The 19,652-nt window shown below is 36.8% G+C and overlaps 1 protein-coding gene and 1 long non-coding RNA gene across 2 annotated transcripts in view; one reads left to right on the forward strand and one right to left on the reverse strand.

The window, feature by feature from the left end:
* The window catches only part of NHLRC2 (NHL repeat containing 2), a gene marked incomplete at its 5' end in the record, with an annotated part of 60,937 nt that overhangs the window by 33,039 nt on the left and 8,246 nt on the right, over window positions 1–19,652 (forward strand). The window contains 5 exons of the mRNA XM_082407820.1: window positions 9,070–9,169; window positions 12,325–12,556; window positions 13,127–13,249; window positions 14,168–14,377; window positions 15,589–15,808. Coding sequence (XP_082263946.1) covers window positions 9,070–9,169; window positions 12,325–12,556; window positions 13,127–13,249; window positions 14,168–14,377; window positions 15,589–15,808 — 885 coding nt within the window. The remainder of the gene's footprint in view (window positions 1–9,069; window positions 9,170–12,324; window positions 12,557–13,126; window positions 13,250–14,167; window positions 14,378–15,588; window positions 15,809–19,652) is intronic.
* Window positions 1–19,652, reverse strand: part of LOC309635960 — a 116,295-nt gene that overhangs the window by 8,956 nt on the left and 87,687 nt on the right. The window lies entirely within an intron of this gene.

The following is a 19,652-nucleotide window of genomic DNA, read 5'->3' on the forward strand; positions in this document are numbered from 1 at the left end:
CAATGACTACAAAAGTTTTTAACCTTGAGTTATATACCCAAGGCATTCATGGTTAGATTTTGCGAAGTACTTAAATTTCCCAGAAATTCTATTTGAGGTTTGGGGGAATTGGTCAGATTCTCATCAGAGTTTCAAAGTGGTGTGTTACCCCAAAACATTTTAAGAGCCACTGCTTTAAATCACTCTGAAGTCTAATCCTGGATTAATGCATATTGTCAGAGTATGGGGAAATTGGATCATAGAATAATTGCTCTCCTTACAATTGTTTTTACTAAACTATATTTTGATATCATGTCATTCATTTAAAAATATATTAACACATCAACATATCTTACATTCATTTATATGTGTATATGTTTCATATTATATATTTCATCAGAAACAGTCCTATGGGACTTCTGAACTGTTTTTACTATAAGGGTTTGCTGCTAATTTCAGTTATTGTCTTATAAATAACCTCTGATTATCTACCAGAGAATTTTTCTGTGTTATAGATAATTATGTTTTTTTCTAAGTATCAAGTTTGTTTTTAAGCTCCTGGATAATTTGAATATCATAACTGATTATGTTTGCATTGTTATATTGATTCCTAGGAAACTTGGAGACAGATTTGTCTCTAGCAAAGTGTAATGGAAACATGACATTCATTTTTTAATATTACTTGGCTGCATCTTTCCTTTCTACTCTATTTACCTATTGCTTCAATTTTCTTATTTTAAATTTATTTATCTTACTAGGGTTTATTTCCTTGTAACTACCTGAATACTTTGTGAAATAAAAGTAGAAGTACATAAATCCAGTAGCATAATTTACTGAACTGATTGGGTATGATAATTGATCCATGTGGAAAAAAGAATCTGTTAATCATAAAACTAAAAATGCGTTAAGAACTATAAATGTACATTTATAAAATGTACATTTTTAAACCAGTCTTTTGATGTTTAAGTGTGTCTTTTCTGACAGTCTTATACCAATCACAGTGTATTGTTTTGGTTTCCTTAAACTGTGATGAGTTTTTAAAACACCTGCAAAGAAAACAGGGCTGAAATTTTTAAAACCTGTTCTTTCCAATTGTCTTTCCACATCTTATTCACTAATAATTTGACTTTGCTACTTGCCTTTATTGTCTTTCCAAAGTATTAACTTTGTTTTCAGAGGAAAAACTTCCTTCCAATTCATTCATATTGAATTGGTTTGAATATATTTAAATTATGTAATTGTACAACTGGTTTAAGCAGATGTGGGATTAAATGCAACTTGAAGGGGACTGTGGTTAAGAAAAATTGTTCTTGTAAGCACTTAAATTCTTTAATACTTTAAGAATTATATAGAATATTTCTGAAATTCTGCCATAGTTAGGAATATGAGAAAGGATGGAATTATCAGAAGGAAAACATGAAAAATAGATAAGGTATTGTGGTATCTTCATATATTAAGCTGTTCTGCAGTGCAAACAATGGACCACAGCTACACCTGACAGCATGGAGAAGTATCAGGAAATCTGTTGAGTGGAAAAAGCACCTTTTATAGGATGTTCAGTAGCAAGCAAGACTAACTATACATTGAGAGATCCATTCAGACATGGTAAAATTTATAAATCAAAGAAGATAATGAAAAACAAATTTTTAGACTGGTAGTTCCTTCTGGGAAGAGGAGGAGGATATGCTCACAGAGGGATGCAGAAGTTTTCAAACAATCTTCCCTTTTCTTGAGTTGGTGTTGTGCACATGGATGTTTAGTTATTATTTAAACTTTATGTAGAACAGTTATCCATTCATATGCATATTTAAGTAAAAATTAAACCTTAAAAGGAAAGAAAATAGATCAGATAAAGAGAGTGAAAAATAACAGACAATATACCGTTGAATATATACCCCACCAAGAGACTCAGATAATGAACAGCGTACTTCAAAAAGAGATTAGGGAAAGGGACTTGAAATACCTCTGATTATTTTAAATATATATGTAATATGTAAATGTGTGTGTGTTTGTATTTTAAATAGTACCTGAATATTTAACCTAATTATGCCATTACAGTGATAAAAGCATGGAAATAATTCACATAAATTGATTTTTACAAAAAATCACTTTACAAAAGTTATTTTCATCTTTGTCCATTTTTGAATATCACTCTAACTATGGTCAAAACTTTATAATGCACTAAAAATAATTTAAAATAACTCCAATAAGTTCATTTTTTCACCAGAAACATTGCCATGTTTCTACAATGCATATCAAGTCTGTGCTGTCTCCACTCATGCCAGACAATAACCTGAGAATTTTTTTTATCGTAAAGGTCAGAACCCCTGATAGTCTCTAAGCACTTCAGACTTCACCTGATTTAAAATCATTTACAGAAAGGATAAGTGTGCCCAAATCCCATTAACCTTCCTTGGCCCTTTAATCAGCATTTCCCTAGATAGAAATTTAGTTGTACTTATTTGACCTTTAATGATTGAAGTCCAACTATTTAGTATGCTTGTCTGGTAATCTACAGCTTAGATAATATGCTTCTCTGACTTCCATTTATATGCTCTAAATAAAATACATTTATCCTCTTATCAGGTGATACAAAATTTTTTTGAGGAATAAATTTTATATAATGTGACTAGTGTGTTTTTATTTTAACAAAATAAAAACAGTTGTAGTATTTTTATATCTGAATAACTATTATCACACTGACTTGGTGTTTATAAGGTTTTTTTTCAGTCCAAATGATGAGGTAATAATTTACAGAAAGTAACATTTACCCTTAATAGGTGTAAGTTCTATTATGAAGACTCTTTATAACCATTGCTACAATCAAGATATAGAATATTTCCATCACCCCAAAAAGTTCTCTCATGACTCTGTTCAATCTCCCTCCCTCCCCCTCTACCACCCACTCTACCCACTCCATCCACTGGCAACAATGATTTCTTGTTCCTCAGTATAGTTTTGTATGTCTGGTTTCTTTCAGTTACCATAATCTTTTGCGATTCATCCATGTTCTTGCATGTATCAGTAGTTCTTTTTTATTGTTGAGTAGTATTCCATTGTACAGCTGTACCACAATTTATTAATTCACCAGTTGGTAAGCATTTCAGCTGCCTCTGGTTTATGGCAATTGTGATTAAAGCCTCTATAAACGTTTGTGTACAGGTTTTTATGTGGACATATATTTTCTCTTGGGCATAATGCTTAGGAATGAAATTGCTAGATCATATGATAAGTGTATGTGTAATTTTATAAGAAACTGCCAAACTGTTTCCCAAAGTTGGTGTTTTCTTAAAAATCCCGTGTCTGGCTGGAATAATTTTGCTTTTGGGTGAAGAACTAACTTTAACATTTCTTGTAGCACATGTCTGCTAACAATGATTTCTCTTGGCCCTTTCTTTGGAGGGGGAGGGTCTGAAAAAGTAGCATTCATTTTTGAAAGCTATTTTTACTCCATAAATAAGTCTGGATTGGCTTTTTTTTTTCTTTGATATTTTAAAGATGTCATTCCACTGTGTTATAGCTTACATAGTATAAACAAGCAGTCTGATTTAATTCTTTTCCTAGTTCCTTAGTATAAAAAATGTGTTTTTTCCTCTGGCTGCCTTCAAGATTTTCTCTTTGGTTTTCAGCAGTTTGATTGATATGTCTAGGAGTTATTCTGCTTAGGATTCTTGATGTCCTTCGTTATCTGGAAAAATTCTCAACCATTATCTTCTCAAATAGTTTTTCTGCTCCTTTCTCTTCTTTCTGGGATTTCAGTTACTCATATGTTAGATTCTAATATTATATTCAACAACTTTTACATATTATGGTTTTGGGTCTTTTTAAATTTTCACCCTTTTTTCTCTTTGTGTTTCAGTGTGCATAATTTCTGTTGATTTATCTTTAGGGTCATTGATTGTTTCCTCAGCTGTGTCTAGTCAACTGATGAGCTTGTTGAAGGAATTTTTCATTTCTGATATTATTCTTTTTCTAATAGTATTTCCATTTCATTATTTCTTAGAGATTTCATCTATCTGCTCAAATTCCCCATCTATTTAGGTATGTTGGCCATCTTTTTCTCTAGATTCTTTACCATAGTAAGCATAGTGATTTCAAAGTCTATGTCATAGATCTAAATTTCAGGTCATCTCTGAGTCTGTTTCTGTTGATTGCTTTGTCTCTTGAAAATGGTTTTTTGTTTGTTTTTTAATTTTGTTTTGCTTACATTTATGTGCATCTTCTCATTTTTTGTTAAATTCCAGTCATGCGTGGAACTATAGAGGCTAAGATCAATAGTATTTGTCATTAATATGGGAGGTCGAGTCAATTTAGTCAGAAGCTGGCCTGGATCTGGATTTTATTATTGCTGTGAGTTCTGTCAAATCACCATAGCTTTCACAGTCCTCTAGCAGTGGGCTGTTGCCTAAGCCTGGGGGGCTAGATGCTAGAGACTTTTTCTTAGTGTTAATACTCCACCGTCAGCTTTCAGTCAGCCAGCACAGATCCCCGAGGGATAGACTGCTGCTGTCTTTCTGTACTAGGTTGCACTGGGGCTAAGGGAGAGTTCTCTGTTGTTCTCGTGAGCCTCAGCCTTAGGGAGGCACTGTGTGCCTGGGCCTCCATGAAACGAGGTGGAGAGCTTAGAGCTTTTTCAGTGATTCTGTTCCTTCTCTCTCTGGCAGCTAAACTCTGTCTTATATCTGTGAGTGGTTTTGAAGCGTTTCCTGCTTCTCTCCCAGCAGTGGGAAATCTCTACTTGGTGTCTGGGGTCTTTGGCCAAAGACATTTCCTTGCCCCTCCCCCAGAGGTAGAGAGATTTTTTTTTTTTTTTTCCTCTCCCCCTTCTACAGTTATAATTAGTCTTCTCCTGTGCCCTGGCAGTGGCAGACTTTGTTACTTTTTCCTGGTGGATTAAGGCTTTGCTTTACAGGGGAGATTTAGAAGCTGTGCAGAAAAAACCATTTACACTAATGGATGATTTCACAGATGCCATTAAGAGGGTTCCAGTCAGTGGGATCTATTTTGGTCATAGTTGCTTAAAATAACACAGAATTTTTAAAAGCTGGACTGCAGGTAATTTTTATATTCATATTTCATTTGCTGATTTTGTTCCTGTTTTCTGAAACTATTTCACTAATCTTTCTTGATAATTGATAATTATGAGGGATTTTGCCTTTAAAAATACTTAACTCCCAAAACCTTTTTAGCTATTGGCATTGTCCTTTTTTAATTTTTAATTTGTGACTGCTGTAAGTCAATGATTCTAAGGACACTTTTTTTTTTTAATAAATTTATTTTATTTATTTATTTTTGGCTGTGTTGGGTCCTCATTGCTGCATGCAGGCTTTCTCTAGTTGCAGCGAGTGGGGGCTACTCTTTGTTGCAGTACAGGGGCTTCTCATTGTGGTGGCCTCTCTTGTTGCAGAGAGCGGGCTCTAGGCACATGGGCTTCATTAGTTGTGGCTCACGGGCTTAGTTGCTCCACAGCATGTGGGATCTTCCTGAACCTGGGATCGAACCCGTGTCCCCTGCATTGGCAGGCGGATTCTTAACCACTGCGCCACGAGGGAAGTCCCAAGTGCACTCTTAATTTACGGTTGAAATGTTCATGATTGCCACATTCTTGTTAGAAGGAACTAATATACCCATACTTGGTGATACAACTATATACTTTTTTTTTTTTTTAAAGCTGAGGGGAAAGTCAAGAGACTTCTTCCCAACAGGATGGAAATTTTATTTTTTATTTTATTTTATTTTACTTATTTATTTTTGGTTGCGTTGGGTCTTCGTTGCTGTGTGCAGGCTTTCTCTAGTTGCGGCGAGCGGGGGCTACTCTTTTTTGTGGTGTGCGGGCTTCTCATTGTGGTGGCTTCTCTTGTTGCAGAGCACAGGCTCTAGGCACACAGGCTTCCGTAGTTGTGGCACGCGGGTTCTAGAGCGCAGGCTCAGTAGTTGTGGTGCACGGGCTTAGTTGCTCCATGGCATGTGGGATCTTCCCAGACTAGGGATCAAACCCATGTCCCCTGCATTGGCAGGCGGACTCTCAACCACTGCGCCACCAGAGAAGTCCCACAACTATATACTTTAGATTTAAAAATCCAGGATGAACAGTATAAACATGATTCTTATTAGTTTGATAGACATTATAAATGCCAGACTACACCCCCCCCCCATTTTTTTTAACTCCCATTTTATTTGCATGAACAAACTCTTCAGCCCTCAGTGAAATGGTTAGGCAGGGTAAAAACTTCTTGAGTGGCAGTTTAGCAAGGAAGTGATGAGACTGGACTCTGGGGCCAGACCACTTGGGTTCTAATTAGTTTCACATCTTAGTAGTTGTGTGACTTTGGACAAGTTACTCAGCCTCTTGATGCCTCAGTTTCCTCATCTAAATGGGAGATACTAATAATATCTACCTCAAATGCTTATTGTGAGAATTATGAGAATTAATATTATGGAAAGCACCCAGAACAGTGCCTGGCACATAGATAGTACTATATAAGTGTCTGTTGTTATTGTTGTTTGCTATAAGATTCTCATTATAAAAATCTCAAGGAGATGTTGATAAGCTGAACCAAACCGAAAATGGAAAGGCAAGGGACTGGAAAAAATACTTGAAAGAGATTATTTGGCCACAGGCTATTCCAGAGGCTACAAGAAGAGGAGGGCAGAAGGAGTGACCTAGCCACAAATACTAGAGTATAAAGCCTTGGTTACATTTGATCAGATCTCAATTTCTGATCACACATTAAAATGCACTTGGGTAATTGAATCCAAAGCTAAGTCCATGGGGCAGGGGTGGAAGGGAGGGAAAAGAGAACGGGCCAAGCAGAGTATTGGCCAGAAGAGCACAGGCTCACTTCTGTAGTTCCTTCGTTCTGATCAGAACACTAATAATCTGGAATTGGACTCACTAATGGATTATTCTTCCAGGTTTAGCTGTGTGAATACCAACAAATTATTTAACCCCTTTGAATTTCAATTTCTTTATAAAATGGAGATGATAATAATTAGACTTGCTAATGTTGTTAAAGGAAATAATCCATATAAAGTGATTATTAGGTCAGTGCCTTAAACAGGAAATGTTCTGAATGGTTTTCATTTTCACCACCATGCCCCCCGTCGTCATTATCATCCTCATCAACTGGTATGTAGAATCATAAACTCCTGAATCCCGACCTGACACAGCCTCTGCTTCTACACTATTTCTCATACCTCCAGCTTCTAAAGGAAATAAGTACACAGAGACCAAGACCAAATAGATGCTCACACTAATATTACGATGAAGCTTTGGCCTCATAGGTAGACCGTAGTTGAACTAGCCTGGCCTGTTTGGAGAAGTAGATAATGGAGACCTGATTTGGTCTTTCACTCCTGTATATACCAACACAGCTGTTCTTTGGCAAAGTAGAGAGGCTTTAAAGCCATGTCATCTTCTAATGATTATAGTTTTATTTCCAATCTTTATGCTTTTTGCTTCTTTTTCTTGTATGAATTAGGACCTTCATATGATGCTAAATAAGTGTTGATAGCAGATCTCCTTGTCTCATTTCTATTCTCAGGGGGAATGTCTTAGTTTGGGCTGCCATAACAAAATGCCACAGACTGGGTGGCTTAAACAGCAGAATTTTATTTTCTCACAGTTCTGGAGGCTAGAAGTCCAAGGTCAAGGTGCCAGCATGATTGGTTTCTGGTGAGAGCTCTCTTCTGGCTTACAGACGGTCACTTTCAACCTTTGTCTTCACATGGCAGGGGCAAAACAAAATAAAAGAATATAATAATGAAAAGCTTTTGATCTAGTTCTAAAGTGATTAAGCAGAGACTGAGTCCCCAGAATATATGGATGCCACTGTCACTTTTAATATAATTTATGTTTATTAAAAATATTTGACTATGAAAAATTAAATGGAAATAAACTACTTTCCTTTAGATTTCATATGATAGCAGTTAACACAGTGAAAGAGGCAGCATGTTAAAGTCTTGGTGGACTTTCTGGGTTCAGATTCCAGTTCCTTCATTTACTAGCTCTGTGATCCTGGCAAGTTAGCTAACCTGTCTTAAGCCTCAGTTTCTTTTGTAAAGGGCCTGTAAGAAGGGCCTTTTGAGAAGATTTAAGTGATAATCTCTGTAAAGTGCTTGGCACATAGCAACCACAGTTTATTGACCATCAACATTATTTTTGTTAAACAAAATTTAAATTAACAAAATTTAATTTTGTTAAATTAAAAGACATTTGAAAGTAATTCAAGTTAAGGAAGAAAAATTCCTTCTGGACACAACTACTTGAAGTTAAAGAAAGTACAAATAAAATAGCATTTCCAAGATATTTATTTTAGCATATGTCTGACCAAATTATTTTAGTGAAAATGTCTCAACTACATGTAAAAGTAGCTTCAGAATACAGCTTAATATTTTAAAAATAGAATTAATTTAAGAAACAGAGCCTTGTCACATTGTAATAAGTTGTAATATCAGTCTTAAAAAACAGAAAATTATTTATTAATTTTAGAAAACAGCTATATTGTAATATATTATACTCTTAGGTTTATTACATGTCAACCATATCTTTTTGAAAAAGGTTCACAACAATTAAACAGTAGATTTTTAAAGAGCAGCAGTGATGTGAGTCTAAGTCTAAAAGCTAACACTGGGGTAGAAATATACATTTCTTAAACTATTACAAGATACAGTCCTTTCATGAGAAATTGTTCAAAGAACTATTCCTATATTCCTAAAGCATGTAATTTAGGTACTTGAGTGCCAGAGTTTCTTTGGAGAGTGTGTGTCAACCCATTTCTTCTGTCACATAAAATAAGAAATCAGATGTTTAAAAACACTGTGCCCAGAGATGCAGAGGGACACTTCGCTATTAAGAATACTTTGGATTTCTGTGAATGTAAATTTATAAGTCTAAAGAAGTAAACTTTTCATGAGGAAAATGGAAAAATTTCCAAAACGACTTAAAACATGGCAAATATTTTTACTTTCTTCTATCAGATGATTTATAAACATACTACTGTCTTCCCTTAATTTAAATTTCTGAAAGATTGGGAATGTTTGTATTAACCAGATATATATATATAGTAATTACTGTTTATTTTCATTAAGGTTCAGAGGTCCAAAGAGATGACATTCTGTGGATAGCCATGGCAGGGACTCATCAGATATGGGCATTCCTGTTGGACTGTGGCAGATTACCAAAGAAAAAGTAAGTGGTAACATCTCTCTTTGGGTACACGTGGCATTCACACAATTGCTCTTCCCGAAGTCTCCATCCTCGTCGCTCTCACTGTACTAGTCAGGATGTGCTGGGCTGCGCTACCATAAGCAGCGGCCCAGGTCCTGGGTGGCTTAGGACGAGGATTGTTTGCTGGGGGACCAGTACCCTGCCCCCCAGGCTGATGCAGCAGCCACCGTCCGGAGCTCTGCCAGCTGTCCTGGCAGAGAGAGACGGAGGGTGGTGAGTTGCTCACTGGCTCTGAAAACTTCTCCTCAGAAGTGACACACATCACTTCTACTCACCTTTCATCAGCCCAAGTAAGGCTCGTGACCACACCCAACTTTGGGGAGCTTGGGAAGAGCGGTCCCACCAAGCATCTACAAGGAGAACTGGAAACATCTTTTATTTTAACGCATATTTCTAATATCCCTGATCATTCATTCAGATATTTGAAGACTGCATAGCAGAGTAGTTAATAGCTCAGGTTTTGTGATCAGGCCTGAGATTGAGTCCTGGCTTTGCCACTTAGTATCTACATGAGCTTAGGAGAGTCACTTTAACTTTCTAAGCCTCAGTTTCCTTATTTATATCTACCTCAATAGGCTTGTTTTGAGAATTAATGTGTGTGAAGAGCTCAGCCTAGTGCCTGGCATGTACGGTAAATGTTGGTAGCGTTGCTGCCACTGTTAGGGATATAAAGATGGAAAAGTAGTGTCTCTACAGATTTTCTTGTATTTTTTCTATAGAGCCTTTCCTATTCTCCCTAACACCCCAGGCTTTCTCGTTCCCTCCCTTCCCCGCCCTCCCCTCCCATCTCTCCCTTCCTCCCTTCTCCCTCCTTCTCACCCCTCTCTCTCTCACCTTCTGTTTTTGGTTGCACTTATTTGTTTACATAACTGTTTTCTCCTAGTAGACTGCCTCTTAAAGGAAAGGACTCTTTCTCATTCACTTTTGTGTCCCCTGTACCTAGCACAGTATCTGACACGATAGGAGCTCAGTAAGGGTCTGCAGAAGAAATAAATGAATGAAAGTCATAGACCATAAAGACTGTCAAACCACCCTAGAAAGTAAGTGCCAGTCACCTCAGTTACTTTTATCAGTAGAAAGGGGCAGTTATATAGATAATCCAAAATATCAGATATTCTAAAGAGTGTATATGTGTGTGTTGCTTTGTATGATGTTTTGCAACATTTAATCATTCATCTAACAAATATTAAGCAAACTAGGCACTATGCTTGGCAGTAGGGATGAAATGATATGTTTACTATATTAAGAATAAAATGAGAAGATGTGGTTACTGTCTCCTCAGTGGGTTTTCAGAGGAAGAATCAGATCAGCAAACAAACAAAAAATAGTTGGGAAGTACAGGTGCTGTGTGCAAAAGGAATCACTGCAGTAGTCCTTTAAATTGAAGTTGTCCCTTACATAAATAAGAGGAACACCTGATATAGATAAGATCTGAGGTATCAAGGAAGGCTTCCTGGAAGATGGTACTAAACTAAAACCTGATAGAGAGTAGGAAGGAGTTCGGAAGAGTAGAGGTTCTCCAGGCAAGAAATGACCCTAGTGATGTCAGTAGCAGCCAGATCATGAAGTGCCTTGTGAGTCTTTTTTAGAGATTTGAAAGTTATTCCGCATACCTTTATAGAAAGTTTTAAGCTGGGAAGTGACATAAGATTTGTGTTTTTGAAAGAACACTGGCAGCATTTGGCGTGTGACAGCACTAGAGACAGAGATACAGTGAGGGGACTATTGCTGTTATCCAGGCCAGAGATGATAGTCGCCCAAACAGTGACGGGACCAATAACGTATAAGATGAGGAAAAAAGGAGTAGCAGAGATGACCAGAATATGCTCTTGTAAGCGATGGCTGTTTTGGACCTAGATGGTCAAGAGTGGACTAAATTTCCACATAAGTAGAGTTGTCACTTGTTCGCAATAGTAAAGTGTCCATTTGGATCACATTGACCTGTATTATAATTTTAAGGACGCTTTATCTGTGTTACTGATCTTCAAGTGGTAATAACTCCTGAGCTTTTAGAAGTTACCGTTTCTCCCCACTCTTTCTACCTTTAATTAAGGGAACTCCTTTTTAAAATTGTTGTAACTCCTTTATTTGTTTGGCATATTCGTTATTACATGTATTTCTCTGAGTAGGTTATCTTTACGAGTTCCTTGAATAATTGGCTGTATTTATACATTTTGTGTCCCTTTGCCTCCACTCCCAGCTCCCTACCTAAGTTAGCATTGGGATCATATCAACCAGTAAATGATATGATGGTCATTTTAGACTTTTGCATGTTGTGCCCTATTAGGAAATGATATACATATAGTCTCTCATTATTTTGCATCTGAAGTCAGCTTCTTCCCTTCCCTCAACCCAGGACATTACCATGTCTTCCTTACGGTTCCTCTGACATAAACTTAGAAACCAAGGTATAAAACTTTCTCTGCATTACAAAAGGAATCATTACGATAGTCCTTTAAATGGAAATTTCCCTAGTGTATATAAGAAATGGATTTGTACAATTGATTAGTTAAAGCAGTGTAATCATCTTATATTATTTTCTTAAAATGAGTACCTGGCTATCTTTCACTAATTATTCTTTTAATTCTTTTTCCTAGTCTCCACTTATATACAAGAAAATAAAACGTTTTTAATGAAAATTTAAGCTTTAAACTATCAAGAGCTAGAAAAGATTACCTAGATCTTTTTAATTCCCTTTCAGAACCTAATGTTGCATGAAGCTAAGAAGAGGTCAGGAAGTAAAGGTGGGCTCTAGCTGTACCTATCTCTGATCACTTGGAGGAAGAAAAAAAAAACTATCCCATCAATGATATGATCTTTATTCTTACATTTCTAAATTTGGCAGTGATTTCCTGTCTTGCCATTGAGAATGGTTTCACTTTTGTGTATGTCAAAAATAAAAAAAGGTAGAAAGGTAGGTCCCTACACAGTGGATCAATACGTTAATGATTAGAAACAACAGTGAAAGGTGATTTGCACAATTTAGGCCAAGATCACTGGATTTTTTTTTTTTTTTGTATATAATGCTGTCACCATTGATTTCATCATTTACATTCATTTGTTTAATGAAATTGGACACAGTATGTTGACTTCACCTATGAATTTGTCTTTTTTAGTGAGTTAAAAAAAGGAACCTGCCTTCGGTTTGCTGGAAGTGGAAATGAAGAGAATCGAAATAACTCATATCCTCACAAAGCAGGTTTTGCCCAACCTTCAGGTCTTTCTCTGGCCTCAGAGGATCCCTGGAGCTGCCTGTTTGTAGCAGATAGTGAGAGCAGTACAGTGAGAACCGTCTCGCTGAAAGATGGAGCAGTGAAGCACCTTGTGGGAGGAGAGAGAGATCCCATGGTAATGAAAAGCACTCTCACGTGGTGTGCCTGCTTTAACAAGCTTGTGATTTTCTGAATTGTGAAGAATTAATAAAATTTAGGAAGGAGAAAGTTCTTGGCTTATCCATGTTAAAATGGAAGTCAAACCAAAGGAAATGTGAGTACGAAGAAATACAAGTAACAAAACCACCTAAGAAAATAAAATGACTCGACTTGATTATATGTAAATGTCAAAGTTTCAGGGAAAAAGGAAGGATAAAATATTGATGACCAAGCAAGGGGAAAATATAGATTAGGTATTTAGCAGTAGGGTGGAAAGAGCACCAGATTAGTAGACTTGACCTATTCCTGATCCAGATATGTGATTTTTGTGAATAAAATTCCTAAGCACCACAAATTAATTCAAGTTAGAATTCGATCATTTTTTTCTAATTTCATTCAAATGCCCAACCCTATTTATATGAAATCAGACTTTTTCCCCTTTAAGTAGCATGTACAGCTATCTTAATTTTCACTTTATACCTTAACAAAGCACTGTAAAAAATTTTAATACATGCTGTTTCTTTCTTTTTTTAAAAAAAAATAAAAGAATTTATTTGCTTTTGGTGATGTTGATGGAGTAGGAAGCAATGCAAAGCTTCAACACCCACTTGGAGTAACTTGGGACAAGAAAAGGAATTTACTTTATGTGGCAGACTCTTACAATCACAAGGTGAGTCTTGAAAGAATTATATAATACCCTGCTTTTCACTTGTGGTATTTAAAATGCTGAAAGATCTGTGAGCCTCCTACAATTGCCGCTAAAATATAGCAAGGAATGACAGTTTTGGACAACTGTACATAAGCCTTTCTGTTCTTTTCTTGGTCCTTTCTTGCAGAGAGGATGTGATGGTACTCTGAGCTAGGGGGAGAGGACTGAACAAATTCCCAATGACTGTAGCCAAAAATTGTGAATTGCAAGCCATTAAAGCTGCTTAGTAACATGTTGAGTAAATGAGGAGAAGGCAGGTAGCAGGGAAATTAACATGTCAACTAACAAATGAACATTTTTGAGCCTTTGCATAGTTGCCACGCCTGTTAGCAAATAATTCCATTTTCATCAGCATTTCCATTTTTTTTGTCTCTACTGCATTTTTACTGTGCATTTTTCCTTTTTATAAAATCAGTGGATCCCAAATGTTAATATTTTTGTGATGAGAGACTGAATTTAATGTAATTGAAACACAGTGAGGAATCATTAAGTTTAACGTAAGTAGCCAAATCCTCAGCCAATGTTAGATATTCATGAGAAGAAAGTCAGTTCAACTCTGTCCCACTGTGAGGGAAAAGAAGAACATTAAAAAATTTTTTTTAATTCCATAAATAATTTTATCAAAGATTGCTTCTAGAACACAGGATGTAACTTGGGATTTTATAGTGTTTAGCTCTCAGAATGAAATATCTCCCCTTAGACTGTAATTTGAATGTTTGGCTTTTCAAGAAAATATGGAAATGTCTCTTCTTTTTCTGAGATTTATTAAGAATACTGATGTCAATCAGCAATTCTCTGGCTTGCTTAATATGATAATTTTCCATACTACAAATGTGCATTTGAGCTTCAGATATATAAATTTTTGTTCTGTCTTCTTAGATTAAAGTTGTGGATCCAAAAACAAAAAACTGTACAACATTAGCGGGAACTGGAGATGCAAGTAATGTTATCGGTTCCAGTTTTACCAACTCAACTTTTAATGAACCAGGAGGCTTGTGTATTGGAGGGAATGGTCAGTTATTATATGTGGCAGACACCAATAACCATCAAATTAAAGTGATGGATTTAGAAACAAAAACAGTTTCTGTGGTAAGTAATCTTTAAGTTAAAGGGCATCATTTTAAGAAAGATTCTAAGATCCTTAGCAACAACAGAGGCACTTTTGGTTAGGCCATCTCTAGTGGTGAAAGTGAAACATGTGGGTAGAGTAGTGAGTGGGTGCCTATTCCAAGGATATCCTGTTATTTTTAAAATAAAAATTCCATTTGTGCCAAGAGTGTTTGAGAAAGATTCTAGAAGTTGAAGAGAATTTTTTTTTTTAACATCTTTATTGGAGTATAATTGCTTTACAATGGTGTGGTAGTTTCTACTTTATAACAAAGTGAATCAGTTATACATATACATTTGTTCCCATATCTCTTCCCTCTTGCATCTCCCTCCCTCCCGTCCTCCTTATCCCACACCTCTAGGTGGTCACAAAGCACAGAGCTGATCAGTTGGAGAGAATTTGATGAACTTTCAGAAAAGGAAAAAAAAAAAAAAGGACTCAGATCTGTTTTTAAATGTATGGCATACTGACACACTACACATACAAACTATGTGGGTTGGGTTGTTTAATCTTGGGTGTTTTTTTTTTTAATGATCCTCTGACTAATGGGTAATCTTTGTTTCCTATGGTGAATCCATTACCAAATAATCTTTAAAGGAAGCTCTAGGAGCCACATTTCTCAAGACTTAAAAATAAGATTGGAAGAAACTTAAGTAAGTTCTAATTTTAAAGATATGGACATGGACTCTAATACAAGTTACCCCTTTATATTATCACATTTGCCTGGAAAAATGCAAGAGTTCTTTTTCTAAAATTCTAGGAATTTCCAAGATGTGTTTTAAAATAAAAACACAGATTCCCATCATAAGTGTCATTTCTCTTGACATAGATCTCTGATATAAAATGAATGACATCTTATAGTTGGCAATGAAAATTATAAGAGGGTGTATATTATATCCACTACATTTAAATTGATAATTTCCTGCTATCTATAAACATATTGGACAGTTAATTTAATTCAGTTTCATTCATAAATGTTGGCAATTTTTTGGCCAGGATGAAATATTTTTCTGAACCTACAAAATAATCATGAGGAAATTTAAGTAAACACATTCTGATTCAGAAGAGAATGGCAATTAAGTTTCCTTGACACAGAATCTCATGTTTGTACTGAAGTCTGAAAATAAGCTCTGTCAGTCTATAATACTATAAAGTACTTGTGCTTTAAAAAACAGATTTTCTTGTTTTCTAGCTCCCAGTCTTCAGATCTGAAAGTGCTACGGTGGACGGCCCATTCCTAGCAGAAAAACAGAAGACCTTACCCAGACTACCTAAATCTGCTCCAGGCATTAGACTTTCCCCAGTGGCTGCATCTCCAGGGCAAACTCTTCAGTTCAAGCTAAGATTAGACCTCCCATCAGGAACAAAGCTAACTGAAGGAGCACCCAGTTGCTGGTTTCTATCAGCTGAAGGTACGACAATAATCTTGCAAATGCAAATATTTCATAAATTCTTGACATTTGATCTAGTAATTTTTCTCATTTGTGATATGTTTTCTCTACAGTTGGGCAGGATTTGAGGAAGGCCTTGTAAAACAGAAAGATCCAGATCGAACACCACTTTAGCAGTTTTCTTTAGCCTTTGAGATTCTTTCTCTCTTTTATTAAATAACAGTGTAACTCACCTGAAGTTAATCATAATTGCCGCCATTTGCTATTAAGCAGATTCATTACATGAGGCAGACTGGTGTGGTCTTAGAATGTTAGGCCTTTGAATATTAGGACTGAAAGGCACCAAAGGACACCATCTGTTTTAAGCCTCTTATTTTATAAGTGAGGAGACTATGGGCTCAAAGAGATAAAGTGATTTGCTCAAGGGCATATGTTGAATTAGGTCAAAAGATGGAATTTGAACCCAGCTCTGCTGGTTCTTAGTGTAGTGTCTTTTCCATTGTGCTACTCCATCTCAAACTAGCTCTAGGGTTATTAGTCCTAAAAACGAAATTAGTTTTTTAAAGACATATAAAATTCAAAGCCACCAGTTACGCATTTGGATGTTACAGAAGTTTTCAAACCTCACTCTTGGTTTCTGTACTTAACTCACCATGGTTTGTGGACCAGCACCGGTCCACAGACTATACTTTGGTGACCCTGTTCTAGAGCACTGCAGCATAAAGAGATCAAGGAGGGAGGTAGGGACCCACACAGAAGACTGAAGAGTGAATAAGCAAGTAGAAGCAAAACCATGAGAGAGGGTAGTTTCCTGGAGCAGGTGTTTTAAGGAGAGAGTGATCAGTTGTGTTGAGTGCGATTGATAGATCAGGTGAAATAAGGACTAAGAATTGATCGTTGATTCAATGTTATAGTTAATTGATGTCCTCGACCAGGGCCGTTTCAGAGTGATGGAGGAGGTGCCTGATTAGAGCAGGTTAAAAAAGAATTGAAGGAGAGGAACTGGAGAAAGCAAATATAGATAGCTCTTTGAGGAGTTTAGCTAAAAAGATAAGGGAAAAGAGAGCAGTTGCCCGCAGGGGAAAACGGGGTTGAGAGAGCAGCGGGTTTGTTAGATTGATGGCAAAGATCAGTGGAGGAAAGGAATGAGGATATGGTTGCGGGTATCCTTTAGGAGGATAGGAGAGGTGGCAGGCTGGCCTTTGCCAGGGACGTGGACCTCACTTCCACGGTAAGGAGGGAGGGCCCAGTGGGCGACCCGGAGATCTAGATGGGTAACTGTGGAGTGGATGCTTGTGGAAGCGCTTTTCTGCATGCTTCTGTTTTCTTAATTATTGGGAAGCACGGCCAATCAGCTGAGAGTGGGAGTGAGAGGTGGTGGGGGAGAAGGTTTTGGCGGTTTGAAAAAAGAAGAGGGTCAGGAGGGTGGGAGGGTGATGACTACATGAGGGGAATACAGTGCGTACTGAATGGCCGGAAGGCTGTGTTTGAGGCTGGCTGTCATGAACTGAAAGTCAGGCTAGTCCACGTGGAGGCTGTTTGTCTCCAGCCAGGATGAGGCACAAGGGAGCAGAAGTGTAGGTGTTGACTAAGCAGTTTAATCAGCAGGTCTCTGGGGTCCTGATCCAGTATTAATTGTGATTACCACTATACCACTAAATCTCACAGATTCTATTCTAAAGAATTAAATTGACTTTTCCCTTGAGTTTGATTTTTTTTTAAAATATATTCTTGCTTTTAACTGAATTAACTTGACACAAACTCTTCCTAATTCAGTTCTTTGGTTGTTTTATTATTATCTTGCGCTTTTCCAGATAGCATCTGTCAAATGCTTTAGCGCTTTCAGTTGTTGTTCATTTTATTTCAATAGTATCGTTAGGACTTGACTTACCAGTTATTAAGCCTGAAGCTGTGTTTTCTTCTCTAGGGATTCCAAAGGTAGAATTTGAGCCCCATTAACTTTCTTGCTACAAGAAATTGGATGCCAAAGCCATTGCTTAAAAGTATGCCATTCAAGTAGAAGAAAAAACATTGTTGGAGGAGGATGTGTAATTAAATACAGATGAATTACTATGATTAGAGTCCAGGCAGAGCCTTTGTCCTCAGTCACTAATTTGTGATCTTTTAATCTCAGAACATTTCCTGTTTGAGTCTATTCTCGAAAGTATTCAGTTACTGTAAATTATGTAAAGATTTGGGTGTGTGTTTGAATCACAGTGTCAACTTATTTCATGAATTTGTAAGTAATCAGTATACTGCTTGTCTTATAGCAGTGCTTTCCAACATCTCTAACAAACAGAGTAGACAACAATTTTAAAGTGAAACAGTAGGAGTCCAGAACTAAATTCTGACTTCTTGTCTCTAGTGATCTTGTTCTGTCCTAGTCTCCCACGCTCTTTCAAATGTTCTCACTCAGTTTTGAATTTGCTGCCCGACTCCTCCTCTCTCATGCCCTCTCACACACTTTTCTTTTGTACATTACCCAGATCCAGGCTTTATGCCTTCTTACCTTGGTACCTTCTCAGAGCAGCAGCTACTGTCCTGCAACTGCCCCCTTGGTATCCACACCAAGAGAACAGAGAGATCTTGGTAGGCTAGCCAGAAGGAACTGCTGGGTTAGAGTTTGCTGTCTCCGGAGTGACTGACTGAGCCTGTGGGGCAATCACCCCCATCTACTCCCCACAAAGGAGAGGGCTGAGCCGTGCAGTACTAGAGGATGTTTGGGCAGAAGCGAACTCAAACCCTGGCCATTCATTCCGCAGTCCTCTGTAGGTTCAGAGCAAGCCCTCAACTGCCACTTTAACTGTTCTGCCTGTGTCCATTAGTCCGAAAGCATTGCATCAGGTGGAGATAACTGCTCTTTAATTGCACACAGAAAAATTAAATTAACAGTATTTTTTAATAGGATACTGGTAAATTAACATGTTTATTTTAACTCTACTTTGTCAAATACACAAGTTAATTAGTATCAAGTTATTGGAGTACAAAACATGGATAGTATTAAAGGAAAGTGAAGTAATCCAAAGAGAAAATTCTTAGCTATTTTTAGCTGTCTATTTTAGATACATGTGCTGTATCTAAAAATTATCTAGAGAAACACTGTTTTATTTCTAGAATTGGACATTAAAATATCGTAATTTACTATTTTCCTGTTTTCATTTAACGTATAAGAAGTTCCCTGACTAACCTGCTATCTAACAAAGTCAAACATATTCCTCAGTCCAGAAGTAAGCAAAAAGGCCAGAGAATTTTAAAAGAATTGTTTAAAAGCTCTGCACTTAACTCTCTAGATCCTCAACCTTTCACATTCTCCTTACTCTTATTTGATATATTTATCTCAAATTTAATTTTTCAATCAATCAACAGAGTATTAGAAGCAGTGAACTAAAGGAGAGATGAAGAGGACCAGTAGAGGCAGGTGCTCTAGTCTGTTGACTCATCCTGAGGTCAAAAGAGAGAAAAGCTAAAAAGTAGACATAGAATTTCATCACTACTCAGTAGATGGTCCAGTTTTTGTACAGATGGCCCTGAGTCATTGTTAAGTCGTTAGATTACGTTCAATGTATTCTATTTAAGATGGCAGGAAAGCAGGTCCTGCATTTCCCAAATGATGGCTCTTAATAGCTAATGCTGAATGTCAGCCTAAGTATGCACTTCCTCAATATGACGTATATGTTCCTTCTGAGAGAAGGCACTGGGTGAATAAAAACATTTTAAAAACTTTAATACTAGAAGACTCAATGATTTTTAGTGGTTTTTTAGACTTTTGTTACATAGATAATCTATGTATTTAAGTCTCAGAGGAGTTTTATGTGTTAAAATGAGGTAGACGAAATCTATTCGTTTTTTACATTGAGTCCATCGG

This window comes from Balaenoptera borealis, assembly GCF_965194805.1.
Source record: "Balaenoptera borealis genome assembly, chromosome: 10".
NCBI lineage: Eukaryota > Metazoa > Chordata > Mammalia > Artiodactyla > Balaenopteridae > Balaenoptera > Balaenoptera borealis.